At 63.7% G+C, this 14,250-nt stretch overlaps 1 protein-coding gene across 6 annotated transcripts; it reads right to left on the bottom strand.

Annotated features, from left to right (window-relative positions):
• Positions 1-365: 365 nt before the first annotated feature.
• Positions 366-9,155, bottom strand: Rhpn1 (rhophilin Rho GTPase binding protein 1). Of its 6 annotated transcripts, none has more exons than XM_090339502.1 (15): positions 9,010-9,155; positions 6,160-6,254; positions 5,378-5,506; positions 5,200-5,302; positions 4,805-4,882; positions 4,518-4,642; positions 4,271-4,437; positions 3,981-4,174; positions 3,456-3,612; positions 3,272-3,379; positions 2,786-2,980; positions 2,350-2,426; positions 2,101-2,247; positions 1,868-2,029; positions 366-1,670 (listed from the first exon to the last, which is right to left on the bottom strand). In XM_090339502.1, the coding sequence occupies exons 1-15, from the start codon at positions 9,064-9,066 to the stop codon at positions 1,491-1,493; spliced, it is 1,974 nt and encodes a 657-aa protein (XP_090195628.1). In that variant the 5' UTR covers positions 9,067-9,155; the 3' UTR covers positions 366-1,490. The 6 variants fall into 6 exon arrangements, with proteins under 6 accessions (XP_090195628.1, XP_090195629.1, XP_090195630.1 ...); XM_090339503.1 differs by having other exon boundaries at positions 366-1,631; XM_090339504.1 differs by having other exon boundaries at positions 366-1,631; positions 5,200-5,275.
• Between the last annotated feature and the right edge of the window lie 5,095 nt (positions 9,156-14,250).

Genomic DNA, 14,250 nt, shown 5'->3' with positions numbered 1-14,250 from the left:
AACTCCCCCAGTGGAAGGGGCCCAGCTGGATGGAACTCACTCAGAGCCCCCAATTCTGGGGCCTCCCCACACCAGCCCCCAGGGGCCATAGAGACCCGTGGGTCCAAGCACTGCACACCACTGAAGGGCTTAGGACTGCCCCTCGGCCATGCCCACCCCAGCCGGGGAGCCCACAGAGCTCTAGGGAGTGCGGAGGGTAGCCTGGGGCTGACCAGGGGCCTGGCCCCCCAGCACCAGGTGGCCAGGGCCTGCGGGCACGCAGCAGCTTGTGCTATCCCTTCTCTGGACTGGCCATGGCGGGGACTGCCCGTCTTCCTGACAGGACTCTCCCACCCCGTCATCCCTAATTATCACGTAATGGCCTCTCTGGTGCACAGTTTTATTAATCAAATTAACCAGCACAGAGGAGATCTTTGCAACCTTGGGACATTCTGCTGAGTTGGGGATTCTCCCTGGAGGGCAGTGGTGTGTGTGGGGTCTGACCTGGACACCCCTTCCCCCTTCTTCTGAGGTCTGCAGTCTGCACTGCTGACCTTGAGTCCTCCCAACACCCCCTGCCCTGCCCTACCAGATACACCCAGGGGACTGGTGCCAGTGTTAACGTGGGCACAGACTGGGCCACAAGCCCTGGACAATAGAAGTAGGCTGGGGCACAGGGAGGCAGCTCTCGCCTGGGGACCTCACTCAGAAGGGCTGAACCAAGGCCAAGGGGTCCGTTTTTCTCTCCTCGGGCCTGCTTCCCAGGCCCAGGCCGGCCAGTTCTGCCGCCTGTGAAAGCTGGCCGGTGGTCAGCAGCTGCCCTCTGCTGGCCGCAGAGAATGAAGCCTGGCCACTTTTTTTTTTTTTTTTTGCCTTTGTCAAGGGAGGTTTGAACCCAGGACCACACAAGCATTCCACTGTTGGGCTCCACTTGTAGCCTTCATCTCCGTAGGAACCCTTGGTGAGGGTCTTCCGTGGGAGCTCAGGTTCTGGCCACCCATCTGTGGACCCTAAGGCACAATCCTGCCTCCAGGAGATGCCATGCAGGACTGCGAGTCTCCATGCCAGCTTTTCTGGGATAGACTGCAGGATGTTGAGAGCCAGGAACAAGGTGTTGCAGGGAAGGGGCTGGGCCTGGGAGCGGGGTACCCAGCAGAACTGCACCAGCAGAGGCCTGGCCTATACAGGGCTGAGAGCTGAGAGCTGCTGCCAGGGTGGCTGGACCTCCAGGCCCCAGCCAAGATGATGGCAGGGTAGAAAGGCCAAGGGAGGGCATGGCCTGGGGTCCAGAGCCTCCATCACAGGGGCCAGGGACCGTGCTGCCCCCCTCAGGGCAGAGGACACTGGACTCCGGATCCCACACTGGGATCTGTTAGCGGGCAGCTCTGGTCCTGAGGCCCCCAGAGTGAGGGGCAGAGGAGAAGGATGCTCCAGATCAGCTGCAGCAGGCCTGGGATGGCTGTGCCAGGGCCCCAGCTCAGGGGTGGGCGCTGGGGTCCTCACTGGAGGGGCTAGGGGCGGGGCCTCTTGCCCTGCTTGGCCTTGCGGCTCCAGCCAAGGAGAGGCCGAGGGCTGGTGCTGGGGTGTGCAGCCACTGAAGTCTCCAAACCACACTCTCTCTGGCTCCTCAGGAGAGCTGGCCAGCGGTCCCCCTGTGGGCAGGCCACCGCGTTGTGGCCCACACTGGCCATCTGGGCAACGGGAAAGCTGGCGGTATACGGGGCCAGCAGGAAGCCCTGGTTCTGCTCACCACCCAACCCTGAGGATGAGGCCTCGGGGACGAGGCTGGCCTGGAAGCTCCAAACCCAGGGACGTGGAGGTCTGAGGACCGCCTGGGAGCAGGATGTGGCCAACCCCAGGGTCCCTGCTCACCACCCCCAGGACTCACCCCACTGCGCGGCTCGGGGCCGGGCAGCGGCGACACCACCTGCAGGCTCACGCCCGCCTCTCCCACGCCACGCAGCTGTGCCACCACCTCCGCGTGCCTCCACCACTTGCAGGGCTGTCCGTTCACAGACACGATGTAGTCACCCTCCTTCAGGCCCGCCGCCTGCGGGGAAGGTAGGCAGTGAGGGGGAGACAGCCCGGAGATCTGGCCTCCACAGCCAGCGTGGCCCTTACCTCGGCCTGGCCCCCGGCAGTGACGGCCGCGATGAGCACGGGCGAGTCGCCCCGCAGGGTGAAGCCGAAGCCATGCTCCCCTCGGGCCACGTGGACAGGCCCTGCCAGCCGCCACCGGTTCTTGACGGAGAACACTGGCAAGGGCCCCTGGGAAAGGCAAGGGTTTGAGGCTGGGCTCCAGTCCCGGCCCCCCGGCCCCCCCCCCCCCCGCCTCCAGCGGAACCCGGCTCTCCATCGGGGGGCGCTCACCACACGGTAGAAGATGTCCGTTGCCCTCCCCTGGGGCAGGCTGGGCATCCTCGCCTCAGGTTTTTGCTGGGTCTTAGCTGACCGGGCAGGAGGAAGAGGAGGAACAGCTAAAGCCAGGTTCATGAGATCCCAGACTCCCTGATGGCCCCAAGGAGTGGGTGACCCTGCCCCGGGGACCCTCGGAGCCTAAGTGCCCCACTGGCGAGGCAGAGCTGCCCAGGTTCCTGAACATGGGGCCTCCATCTGCCCCAGGGGCTCCCAAGATGCCCCAGAAGTCCCAAGCCCCTCGCAGGGGTGAAGTCTGTGAAGGAGAGTCAGGGGACAGTGAGCGGCCAGGCTCTGCTCCAGGCCTCTGCTGTCCCCGGGATGGGCCAGGCCCAGTGCCTCAGGCCTTCAGGCCGGCCAGCACGCCCATCCCTGTGGCTCGGCGGCTTACGCTGGATTTCGGGGGCCTGGGCAGCCTCGAAGAAGTCGTCCTCACGCTCCAGCTCTGAGTACTTGGCCAGGGAGCGCGCCAGCGCCTGGGTCACCACGGCCTGCAGCAGGTCCACCTTGCGCTGGACGCGGCACCGAGCGTGCAGCCGCAGCGCCTCCTCCTGGCCCAGGACGGCCTGCTTCAGGTGGGCCTTGGCTGCACACAGGCACAGGGCTGTCACCTGGGGCGCAGGGCCAGCTGCCAGGCCGTCGCAGCTCCTTTGTCTCAGGATGCAGCAGGAGTGGTGGCCAGACGGGGCCCCCTGGGCTAGGGGGCTCTTCCAAGCACTGGGGCCAGAGAAGAGCTGTGCCCCCGTGTATCCCACCTGCCCACCTTCTCCAGTGCACCCCACCTGCCCAGAACTCTCAAGGCTCTTGCTGAGGGGCAGCAGCTGAGGGGCAGGGGACACCCTCCATGGCCCAGCATGCCCTGTCCTCCGTGCCTCACCGAGCTTCCTGCGCTCCTCCAGTTGCTGTGGCAGCACGGGGTCCTGAAGCTCGAGGGGGGTTGGGGGCTGGACAACCTGCTCGTACTCAGGGAGCCCCTCTTCAACTGCTGGGGAGTCAAAGGCCACGACCTGGAGCACACCGCCTCCACAGCCCACAAAGGCAGACAGGCGGGGGCCACTCACCAGAGCTGTCACAGAGGGCCACAGCCGCGTGGTAGTGGGCCAGGGCTCGGAAGTGCTCGGCCTTGACGTACACCAGGGTGGTCCAGGAGGCAGGCACGTAGTCTCGGACGGGGGGCTGGGCCATGGCCTGGCACACCAGCCTGTACTCGGCAGCCACCTGCCAGTGGCAGCGTGGGGCACACTAGGACCTCAGCTCCCCTCGGGGCCCCACGCGCTCGGCCCGGGACTCCTGTGGCTCCGTGCCGAGACCACACGACAGACCTAAGGAGCCACTCCCTAGCATACCTGCACTGAGCCTGACCTCGGGCGTCCAGGCCCCGGGTCCTGCCGCAACTCATGCTGGCCCCCACACCTGTCCACACCCAGGATCCCGTGGACAGGAAGCGCAGAGGACGGACACAGGGAGCATCTGCCTGTCCCTGCCTGACCTGGCTCCCCCGACCGGCCTCGGCCCCGTGCTGTGGGCCTGATGAGGGACCACAGCCGGGGCCTGGGCAGGGGCCTGGCAGGGCTTCTGACCCTCACCTGGGCTGCCTCCTGGGCCAGGCACAGCTGGGCCCGGCTGTCTTGTGGAGTGGTAGAGTCTGGCAGCGAGAGGCCCTGGAAGACACACTCCTGGGCCTGGGCGGCCAAGAGTTGCTCCAGCGTGGAGAGGGAGGCGGCACTCATGTCTGGGCTGGGCGCGTGGGAGAAGCTCTCCCTCAGGAGTCTGAAGGTGCCTGGGGGTGCGGGGGATGCTGGCATCAGCAGAGTCTCTCAGGCCAGCCAGGGCTGTCCTCTGATGCCCCAGGTACTGTCCCTGGCTCTGTCCTTACCAGCAGCCTTCTGGAAGGCCTCGATGGCAGAGTTGGCGCCCTCTGCACTGGAGCGGTCCTGGCACGCCCCAATCTGCGTGTGGAGGGCACCGATGTTGAACAGCACGCTGCCCTTCTCAAAGGCCAGAGCCCGCTGCTGGGCGGGAACCCCCGTGAGGGAGTCGTACCTGTGGGGTGGGGTCAGGCTGGCACAGTTCTGTGGGTGGTCAGGCCTCCCTTCCGGGGCAGCCTGGCCGCCAGTCCATACCAGTGGAAGAGCAGCTCCAGGCCCCTGCTGGGGCTGAAGAAGCGTGCGTCCAGGAAGCAGAGCTGGTCGTAGTAGGCGGCCAGCACCTGCAGGCCAGCCTCGTCTCGGCTGGGACTCCGCATGGTCTGCACAGAGAGAGCGCATGCGCGGGTGACCCGGCCCTGCCCACCGGCCCAGCCCTGCACACTGGGTGGGCCTCGGCGTCCTCCTGCCTCTGGGTTTCAGCAGAGGAAACTGACTGCCCGGGTGGGGCGGGGGTGGGGGTAGGGGGAAGAAGGCCTCCCCACCTGCCGCAGGTCCTCCAGCTCCCTCATCTCCGCCTCATAGGAGGCTCCATCCTCTCCAAAGTGCTCCGAGATCAACTCCTGATGGAAGGACAGGTGTTGGCACCATGCATGCCAGCCTGGCCTGGGATGGGAGGTCGGGCCCAGAGCAGGCCAGCAGCTCATGGGTCCAAGGCCCTGGGGCCCCAGAACACAAGCTTTGGAAAAGGGCTTTGGGCCTGCTGTGTGGAGGACCCTGGGGCGTCCGCCCAGGCAGGATGCCGGGTCCTGGGTCCCAGCTCCACTCTGGGTGATCCTGGAGCATTCTGCCCCCACTCTAGTTGACCCAGGCAGCCTTCTGGATCCCCTGAGGCCTCAGAGGCGGCCGTGGCCCTCAGGGCTCTTAGGCCGGCACTCACCCTCAAGGGTGTGGCCCAGTCTAGCTCCTTGGTCTCCTTCAGTCCCAGGGGGATCATGGGTACGGTGACACCTTCACTGGAATGGGAAACACTGGCTCCAGACCTGCAGCCCATGGGGCCTGGGCCTCTCCCCACCGCCCCTGCACCAGCTGCACTCCCCAGCACGGGCATCTCCTACCCCTCGGGCGGGCCCACGTCCGCACCGCCGCCCAGCCCAGCCAGCTCCTCCTTCAGCAGCTGCAGGTTGGAGTTGACGTAGCTGAGCTCCAGGGCCACCGTCTCTCTGACCCGATTGTTGCTGGTGGCTCTAGGGAGGCCAGGGAGGTCAGCAGGCCCAACTACCAGGAAAACCCAGAGTCCTGGGTCCCTGGCTGCCCTCCTACCCTGTCCTAGCTCAAGTCCACCCCAGAGGGGTGTGTACCCCGAGTCAGGCCCACTGGTGCCCCCTCGGTATTACACAGCTGGGGAGCTGCTCCCCTGCCCCTGGGGACAGCTTCTAGTCCGGCTGACAGGCCTTCAGGGGACACTAACACGGGGTCCTGGGCCGTGGGGCACCCAGCCCCACCCTGTACTGAACCTGGGGGTGGGGGGTTTGAGGAGGCCAGGTTGGGGTGCTAAGAGAACATGGGGCCCCAGGGCTCCTGCACAGCCAGGGTCCTAGGGCTCCCCGAGGGCGCAGGCCACATGGGTTCAGAAGGCTGGGGCCCGTGGCTGTGGTCCCTGCGGGCCAGCTGAGGGCTCCACGCCCGCTGCCCGGTCAGCTGTCCACGCAGCCTCTTCTGAGCAGCTCTGGGGGACACCACAGCACTGCCAGGGCCCCCGGGACCACGACTGGATTCCAGGCCACAGAGCCAGGGCCTGGGCGAGGCAGTGACAGCCTGTGTCAAGGCTCCTGCTTACAGGCCCCTCTCCCCCAGGCCCTCCAGCCCAGGGGGGCCGTGGCCTCTGCCAGGTGCTCACCGGTAGAGGTTCTCGGCGCCAGCCCGCATCCGTAGCTCCTTGCTGATCTGCTGGTGGATCCTGGCCCTGCGGCTCTGCTCCCGGGGGTCACCGCCCTGCAGGAGAGTGAGTGGTCACCACTCAGGCTCCAGCCTGAGCTGTCCTCACAGGTGGGCCTGGCTGGGGCACGGCTGGCAGCTCTGGGTGTTCCCCTCAAAGCTCCACAGGTGCTGAAGACTCAGCCCATCCCGGCCACGAACTGCACCATGTGTCAAAGGCCGCGCTTTAGTCCTGAGGTGGACCCCACGCCATCTCCCGCCGAGGAGGGCCCACAGGAGGGCACCCGGGCTGGAACCTGGAGGCGGAGGCCACCACCTTGGGTAGTGGGCGTCCCTGGGTGACTGGGAGAAGCGGCTGGGGGAGGAGCAGGCTGCTGCTGCGTCCTGTTGGGGGCCCAAGTAGAGGAAGCCCGTGGCAGGCAGGCCACGTTCCATGGCTGGAGCCTGTGCCTCTGGACCCATGCCCACTAGTGTCGGAGGGGAAGCAGAGGCCATGGCGGTCTCCCTTCCAGGGGCTGAGGAACTGGGTGGACCACTTCTGAGGTGAGGCACCCCTTTTCCAAAGGTTCCCACCACAGGCAGCAGCAGGTTCTGAGGCTCAAGTGAGTGCGGGGCTGGGTGCGTGAGGCAGATGGCTCTCGTCAGCTCCACGCCCTGCCCCTGCTCCCACAGGGCAGCTGCAGCGGAGCCCCAGGCCCTGGGCCTTCCTCGCCCTCCCTAACCTGAGGCTGCCTCAGGGGGCCCAGCCAGCCTAGCCCCGTGTTGATAAAGGGCAGGACCTGCAGGCCAGAGCTGGACCTACGGACCGGTGGACTCTGGAAGCGGTGACCCACAGCCAGTTTTCCTCACTGGATGGAGGAGTGTGCCCAACAGGGTGGGAACAGATGCCAGATGACCAGCTCCCAAACAAAGGCCGCCCAGCCCTTCCCTCCCTGTGCCACAGCCCCACTGTGAGGCCCCTGCCTGGCTCTGGAGAGAACTTATGTGGCCTACGGGGTGGGGCCTGACCACAGCCCCTTAGAAAGGGTGTGGGGAGCAGAGAAGCAAACCCCTCCTCAACACAGAGACTCTGGTGTAGGCCCGGCTAGTGGGCTGTCCCCAGGACTAGCAAAAGAGGCCAGCGTTGCCCCAGCATAGGCCTGGACATCTGAAAACAAGCTACCCTACACCTCCCCCTTCAGACTGCACCCAGCCCAGCCTTCCATGCCAGGGTCTACCTATCTGATGGAGCTCCACTGCTCTCTCCACTCCAGAAAGCCAGCACCGCTCTGCCCTCAAGTGTGTGGGAACAGGGCCCAGTGGCAGGCCGCCATAAGGGGTCTCTCAGGACCTGGCATCTGCAGAACACGTGTGCACACTCACTCACACTCACACACAGCCCATGGACCACACGGTGTGTCCACCACAGGAAGAGCAGGAATGCTCAGGACCTGTCCTCTTTGGTGTCTTCTTGGGCCCTGTTCTGCCTTACTCTAAACCTAACCTAAACCTGCCTGGGAATCTAAATTTGCAACAAGTACCCAAAAGTGCTCGCATTCACCCAGGCAGGGGAGTCTCAAATGGACCTCTCTGGTATGCTGAGACCAGACCAAAGGCACAGCCTTTTTACCTGCCCCCGTACTCCGATGGTCTTGGGCCCTCTCTCACCCTCCCACTGGCCTGACCTCCCAACCCCCTGACACCCAGAAACTATGGGAATCACTCAAGGTCACATCTCCCCATTCTCCTGAGCTGTGCTGGCCTGTGATCCGCCCCTAGGAGGCTGGTGGGACCCAACACACAGCCTGGACTCCTTCAAGCCCCTGCTGAACAAGCCCGGCCACCCACACAGGGAGGAGGCCATGTGGGCACCAGGCCTACCCCCAGGCAGGCACATAATGCCAGTACTCACTATTCCAGGGAACCTGGGAGTCCAGTCCTGGCATGGCTTTTACACCAATGGCTAACTGTCCTCAACCACCGACGCAGGGTGGAAGGGCTGGTTTACCAGATCTGCCTGGGACTTGCCTAGCTCCAGCCCAGTGGCAAGAACCGGAGAAGACTTTCTAAGCCACTGATTTAGGGTCCAATCTTGGTAAGGAGGTTGTTTTGGGTCCCCCACTGCTGGTTGGAATGTACACACCATGTCAGCCCATTCTGAGGTAGCAGCCAGAGAAGGCAGAGGCAGAGCTGCCCACAGGCCAGGGCGGATGAAGTGTCCACTGAGCCTCTGGCATTCCTTCCACCCAAGGCACCAAGTGCCCCCTGCAGGCAGGACGACCCTGAGTGGGTCAGAGGGCAAAGCCGCACCACTCTCCAGTGCCTCGCGGCCGCGGCGGCACCTAACACGGCTGGAGTGTGGGCGGGAGGGAGGTCGGGTCAGTCCCTGCTTGGAGCCTTCCTCCTTCCTTCTCAGCCGGCTGATGCGTGGCCCGACACCGGCAGATGAGGGAAAGCGGGCTGGGCGCCCCTGGGAGGGCCGCGGGAGCCTCTGCTCGGCAGCCCCTGCTGCGGGCATGGGTGCCCTGGAGCAGAGCTGGCAAGGACGCAGAGGGCCGGGACTCCCGAGCAGGCGCAGCCCGCGTCTCCGCCCACCCCCACTCCCCTGGGCGCCCTCGACCCGGGCTTCCGAGGAGCCGAGCGGGCGGGGGCAGAGCTCCGGGACGAGCCACTCAGGCGGCCGGACGCGCAGCTCCCGGGCCTGGCGGGGCGCTGGGCGGAGGGGCGGTCGGTCCCGACCCCGACCCCGGCCCCGCCTTCCTCCCCGAGGGCGCCGCGGCTCCGGCCTCGCCCTCCCGCGGGGGCCCGGCCCGCACCCCGCATAGCGCCCCACCTTGCGGCCGCTCTCCTCGCCGGCGCCCGGGCCATCCGGCCTCTCCTCGAGGATCATCGCCGCCCTCCTGGAGGCCGCGAACGCCGAGCCCTGGGACGCGGGACGCCCTCCCCGCGCTCCGTCGGGTCCCGGCGGGCTGCGCAGGCCGGCACGGCCCGGAGGACACTGGCCCCGCCTGCAAAACTTGCTTCTGCCCAATCAGCAGCGGGCTCTGCCTAGACAGACAGCAACAGCGACCAACCAGCGTGCGAGACAGGTGGGCGCCGCGGGCGGCCCCGCCCCGTCCCGCCTGGATCGCGGAGTTTGGACTCCGGTAACCCCTGGCAACCGCGGGCCGCACGCCCGCGCGAGGCGCATGCGCCGCCGGAGCTCGGCGGGGAGGCGCGGAGAGCGGCGGGGCGCCGGGCTCCGTTCCGCCGTCCAGGCTCCCCGCAGGCTCCCCGGGCTCGCTGGGACCCGGCCCGGCCGGGCTGTCCGCGTCCGCGGCCCGCCACGACGCCCCCTCCTCCCCGGAGCTCGACACCGGGCTGCGCGCCCTGGCTGGCGCCCGGCCTTTGGGGTCTCCAGCTCGGGCCTGCGCCTGCCCGGGCGGGGTCCCGCCGCCGCCCTCCCCTCCTCCCCGTCGTCCTGCAGCTCGGGAGCCCCGGCCCTCCCGGCCGAGGCCCCAGCGTGGGGCGCCTCCCTGGGGAGCCCCGGGCCGCCATCTCCCCGCAGCCTGCCAGCCTCTGCAGGGAGCGGCGCCCCAGACCCCGCACGTGGACACGGTGTGTCCACCCAGCCCCCCCCACGTGGATACAATGTGTCCACCCAGCCCCCCCCCACGTGGATACAATGTGTTCACCCAGCCCCCCCCTGCATGTGGATACAATGTGTCCACCCAGCCCCCCTTGCATGTGGATATAATGTGTCCACCCAGCCCCTCCCCCCCCGCATGTGGATACAATGTGTCCACCCAGTCCCCCCCCCCCCGCATGTGGATACAATGTGTCCACCCAGCCCCCCCCCCGCATGTGGATACAATGTGTCCACCCAGCCCCCCCCTCCCCCGCATGTGGATACAATGTGTCCACCCAGCCCCCCCCCCCCCCCCCGCACGTGGATACAATGTGTCCACCCTTCCCGGCTTCTCAAAAACGATGTCAGCAGGTTCCCTGTTCCATTTCCATCCATATTCATCACTGCTTTGTGGACTCCACCCCTCGGCTGGTGGGTCGCATCTCTAACCTGGGACAAGGGCTTTCTTCCCAGAGCCCCTGCATGCCTGGCTAAGGACCTGCGGGAGAAAGTAAGGTGCAACCCCTAGAGCCTGAAGCTTCTCCAAGCGTCCCGTCTCCGGGGCTGTCAATCCCGGAGCCACCTCCAGCCACACCTGCCCCCAGAAGCCCAGAAGCAGCTGATTTGAGGCAATCCCTGCTTGGCCTGGATAAGGCCCTTTCCCAGTGGGTGCTGAGGTATGAATATGAGTGCATACTAAGTATGTGCATGTAGATATTTATGCATACACATAGGAAATGTTGCCTTGCCCCTATGGAATGCCAGCCCGTGGTGCCACTGGGACCCTTAGGGGGTGGGGGCCTCGTAGGAGGGGGTTAGGTCCTTGGGGTTTAGGTCACTGGCCCCTGGATACCTGGTCCCTTCGTATCTTTCTTTTGCTTCTGGAATTGCTGTGAGGTGGACAGTTTTTTTCTCCAGCCATGATGATCTGTCTCACCACAGATGCCAAAGGACTGGGGCTGATGACTGGGAACCAAAATAAACTTTTCCCTCGCACAAGCTGATCTGGGCGTTTTGTCACAGTGTAGGGAAGCTGGATGACTTGATGTGGTCCAGCCCCTCCAGACCTCCTGCCACGATGACACTGTTTATTTTCTTCTGCATTTTTCCAGGATGAGGAGCAGAGGAGGCTGATTTTGGAGGTACAAGATTAGCTAAAGCCAACAAAGTTAATTAGTTTTGATTTGTCTACTGCTGTGGATATGGGGGCGTTGGGATTTTGGAATGAGTCTGTATTGGTAAGCAAAACACAACCGAGAGCTGGGAATGTGGCTTCGTGGCAGAGTGCTTGCCTAACATACATGAAACCCTCAGTACCACATACACAGAAAAAAGCCAAAAGTGGCACTGTGGCTTAAGTGGTAGCTTTGAACAAAAGAAACTCAGGGACAGTGCCCAGACCCTGAGTTCAAGCCCCAGGAATGGCCAAAAACAACAACAAAAAAACCCAAACCCAACCCAAAACCACTACAATGGAAGCAAAGTATTGGTGAGGCACAGAGAGGGTGTGCTGCTGCCCTGGGCCCTGTGTGGCTGTGAGGAGGGGCGCAGCCCCTGCTCAGGACCATGGGAAGCCGTGATCAGAAGCTGTAACAGGTGCCCGCGTGCTCTGTGGAGACGCCCTCAGGAGGCAGGGATAGGAGCGGCCGCTGGTGAAAAATGAATTGTTTGTAAATACAGCCAACCATTTTGTGTTTGGGAGAAACCCATCTATGACTTGGAAAGCTCAGAAGATGCACCTGGCACCCCAGGGAGACGGGCCAGTGGGGCCCGCCGGGGCCAGCCAGAGCCAGCCACAGGCCGTGAAGATCAGTTGATCATCACCTTAAACAACTTTTTCTGAGAGCAGCAGCTTGCTGTGGACCACGGAGAGTCTGAGAGCCCCAGCCTCTGAGGGAGAGGCTCTGCCACCACCCCTGGGCCTGCCAGTTTGCCTGCCCGCCCGCAGGAGAAACTGCTCCCAGCAGGAAGATAGCTGCTTAGGGCCCTTTCTGGAACACACAGGGAAAAGGGGACAAATGATTGTCCTTGGAAGGTGGTCACAGGCACCTGTCATAGGATGATGATGATGATGATGATGATTCTACAGTAGTGCTCATGGAGGCCTGATGGGGGGTGGGCTCATGCAGGGCCTGGGTTTTGCTGGTGTGCTTGTCCACGTCAGGCTGCACGGGGCATCTGCAGACTGCACATGCTGAAGCCACGCACGACCCTGGCACCTCACAACCCCAGGGCACCTCCTGCAGACAGATGGGGAAAGACACGGTTTGCCGTGGAGGAAGAGGAGTGCGTGGGGGCAGAGTCGGGGTGGGGACAGTGTCGAGGAGCTCCGGGCAGTGGTGAGGCTGGGGCCACCTGCAGCAGTAGGAAGAGGCCGCAGGCCTTCACCCCAAGCACACTAGTGATCCATGGGTGCTCAGCAGGGTGGCCGTGGACACAGGAGACATTGGGGGCCCTGCTGCGTGTAGTCTTGTGGTGTGAATAAGGGTTTGTGTAGGTGTGTGCACTAGTTCTGGGACTTGAACTCAGGGCCTGGGCACCGTCCCTAGGTTTTCTCAAGTCTAGAGCTCTACCACTTGAGCCACAGCACCACTTCCAGCCTTTCCTGTGTATGTGGTATGGAAGAATTGAACCCAGGTCTTCGTGCATGATAGATAAACACTCTACCACGAGGCCAAACTCCTGGCCCTATGGCATACTTTTATAGATACCTCGCAGATTAACCAACAACCCACAGACACAGCTGCCCTGGAGAAGATTTGTCATTGGGAAATACGTGTCATTTATTTACTAAGCATAAGAGGACATTATTCAATGGAACCAAAGCTGCCTTCCCCAGAAACCCTGCTTCTATTTTCCACGTCTGACTAATTTTTAATCTCAGTGACGGAGTGGCAGTGCTGTTTGAAGGGGTTTGATATACGCAGCCTTCACCAGGTCTTATTGGTGATTGTTCCTGTAGTGTCTGGAAATAAACGAGTGCAGCCACCGTGTGATTCTTTCAAGTCTAGGCACAAATGCAGATGAGAGCCGTCTTCACGCGGCAGTTCTGCGGCCGTGGTGGTGGGCAGGGCGAGGTCCCAGCTGGTCAGCTGCCACCCACCCAGGGAGGCCGAGCGATGTGGGGCCAACAACCTTGAACACAGGGCTACGACTTAGAAGTCAGCGCGGTGCCAGCGCTGGGGGCGACTTTCCCCACCACGGCTCCTCAAGCAGCCAGGGTTAGTTGCCTGCCGATCTCATCCAGCACAGCGCGCTGCTCCTCATGGGCCCTGCCTGGGTGTTTTCCCACTGAGGCAGTGGCAGCCAGTACAGCCTCCCAGGCCCTGACACCGGGGCCACCCCACACAGCCACTGCCCACGGCGGCCCCCGAGACTCAGCCCTCCCTCCTCTCCTGGCCATGGGTGGACTTGGAGGGAAGGCTGGTTGGCATCTTGAGGCCATTGACCAGGGACACGCAGGCCAGAGCAGGCTCTCCTCAGAGGCCCCGGGGAGCTGGGCCATGGCTACTGCACCAGCCATGCCTGGAACTGCCCTCCTTCCTGTTTTCCTCCCCGAGCTTGTCAGGACCACTCCCAGACAGGAACGGGGGAGGGCCCCGCGTCAGTGCACGTGGCCACTCAGCTCAGGCCTCTCCCCTGGGCTGCCCCCCTCTTGGCTGGGGGCCTCGCCCTGGCCACATCCACTGACTGTCCAGACAGAACTCCAGGTCACCTCTCCATGCGGCCTTGCTTCTGGCTGGCAGCTTAACCTTGCGGGAGGGGCTGTGGGGGCTGGGGCCCTTCCCCGGCTCCTGGGATGACGACCCTCAACTCCCTGTCCCTTCCTCTGGTGTCCCCTTCCCCCTCCGCATGGCACCGGCTTCTCTGCACGAGTCTCCCTGGCATACGTGGCCTCTGCTTGGGCTGCCCCAACCCCTGGTGCTGTGTGAATGCCATCCTGTGAGTCCTGGCCGTGCTGGGACGGAGAAGCCAGTTCTCTGACTGGAGACCCCTCCTGGCTGAAGGAATCTTCTGGACGGAGCAGGCTGCTCTGCTGGCCCTTCCCCGGGTGGAGAGGAGAGGAAGCTGGGAAATGGGGGTGAGGGGTGGGGGAGCCTGGCTGTGCTGTGTCCCTGTTTTGTCACTCCTGTCGTCTGGACAGGAGTGAAGAGCCCTGGACGCAGCACAGGTTGATAATGCGTGCTGCTGTCTACATGTGAGGAAACTGCCTCCAGAGGCGCCCGCAGTAGGCCCTTGTGTGCCTTTGGTTGTCTTTCTTTCTTTTGTTTTTCTTTTGCCAGTTCTGGGCTTGAGCTCAGGGCCTTGGACTTTCTCAAGGCTAGAGCTCTACCACTTGAGCCTCAGCACCACTTCCGGCTTTTTTCTATGTATGTGGTACCGAGGAATCGAACCCGGGTCTTCATGCATGCTAGGCAAGCACTTTAACCACTAGGCCAAACTCCTGGCCCTCTTTCTTTTTTTTTT

This window comes from Megascapheus bottae, chromosome 9, assembly GCF_031878675.1.
Source record: "Megascapheus bottae isolate mThoBot1 chromosome 9, mThoBot2.hap1, whole genome shotgun sequence".
Lineage (NCBI taxonomy): Eukaryota > Metazoa > Chordata > Mammalia > Rodentia > Geomyidae > Megascapheus > Megascapheus bottae.
Note: the sequence above shows the minus strand (reverse complement) of the source record. Positions and strands in the feature narration are given on the sequence as shown.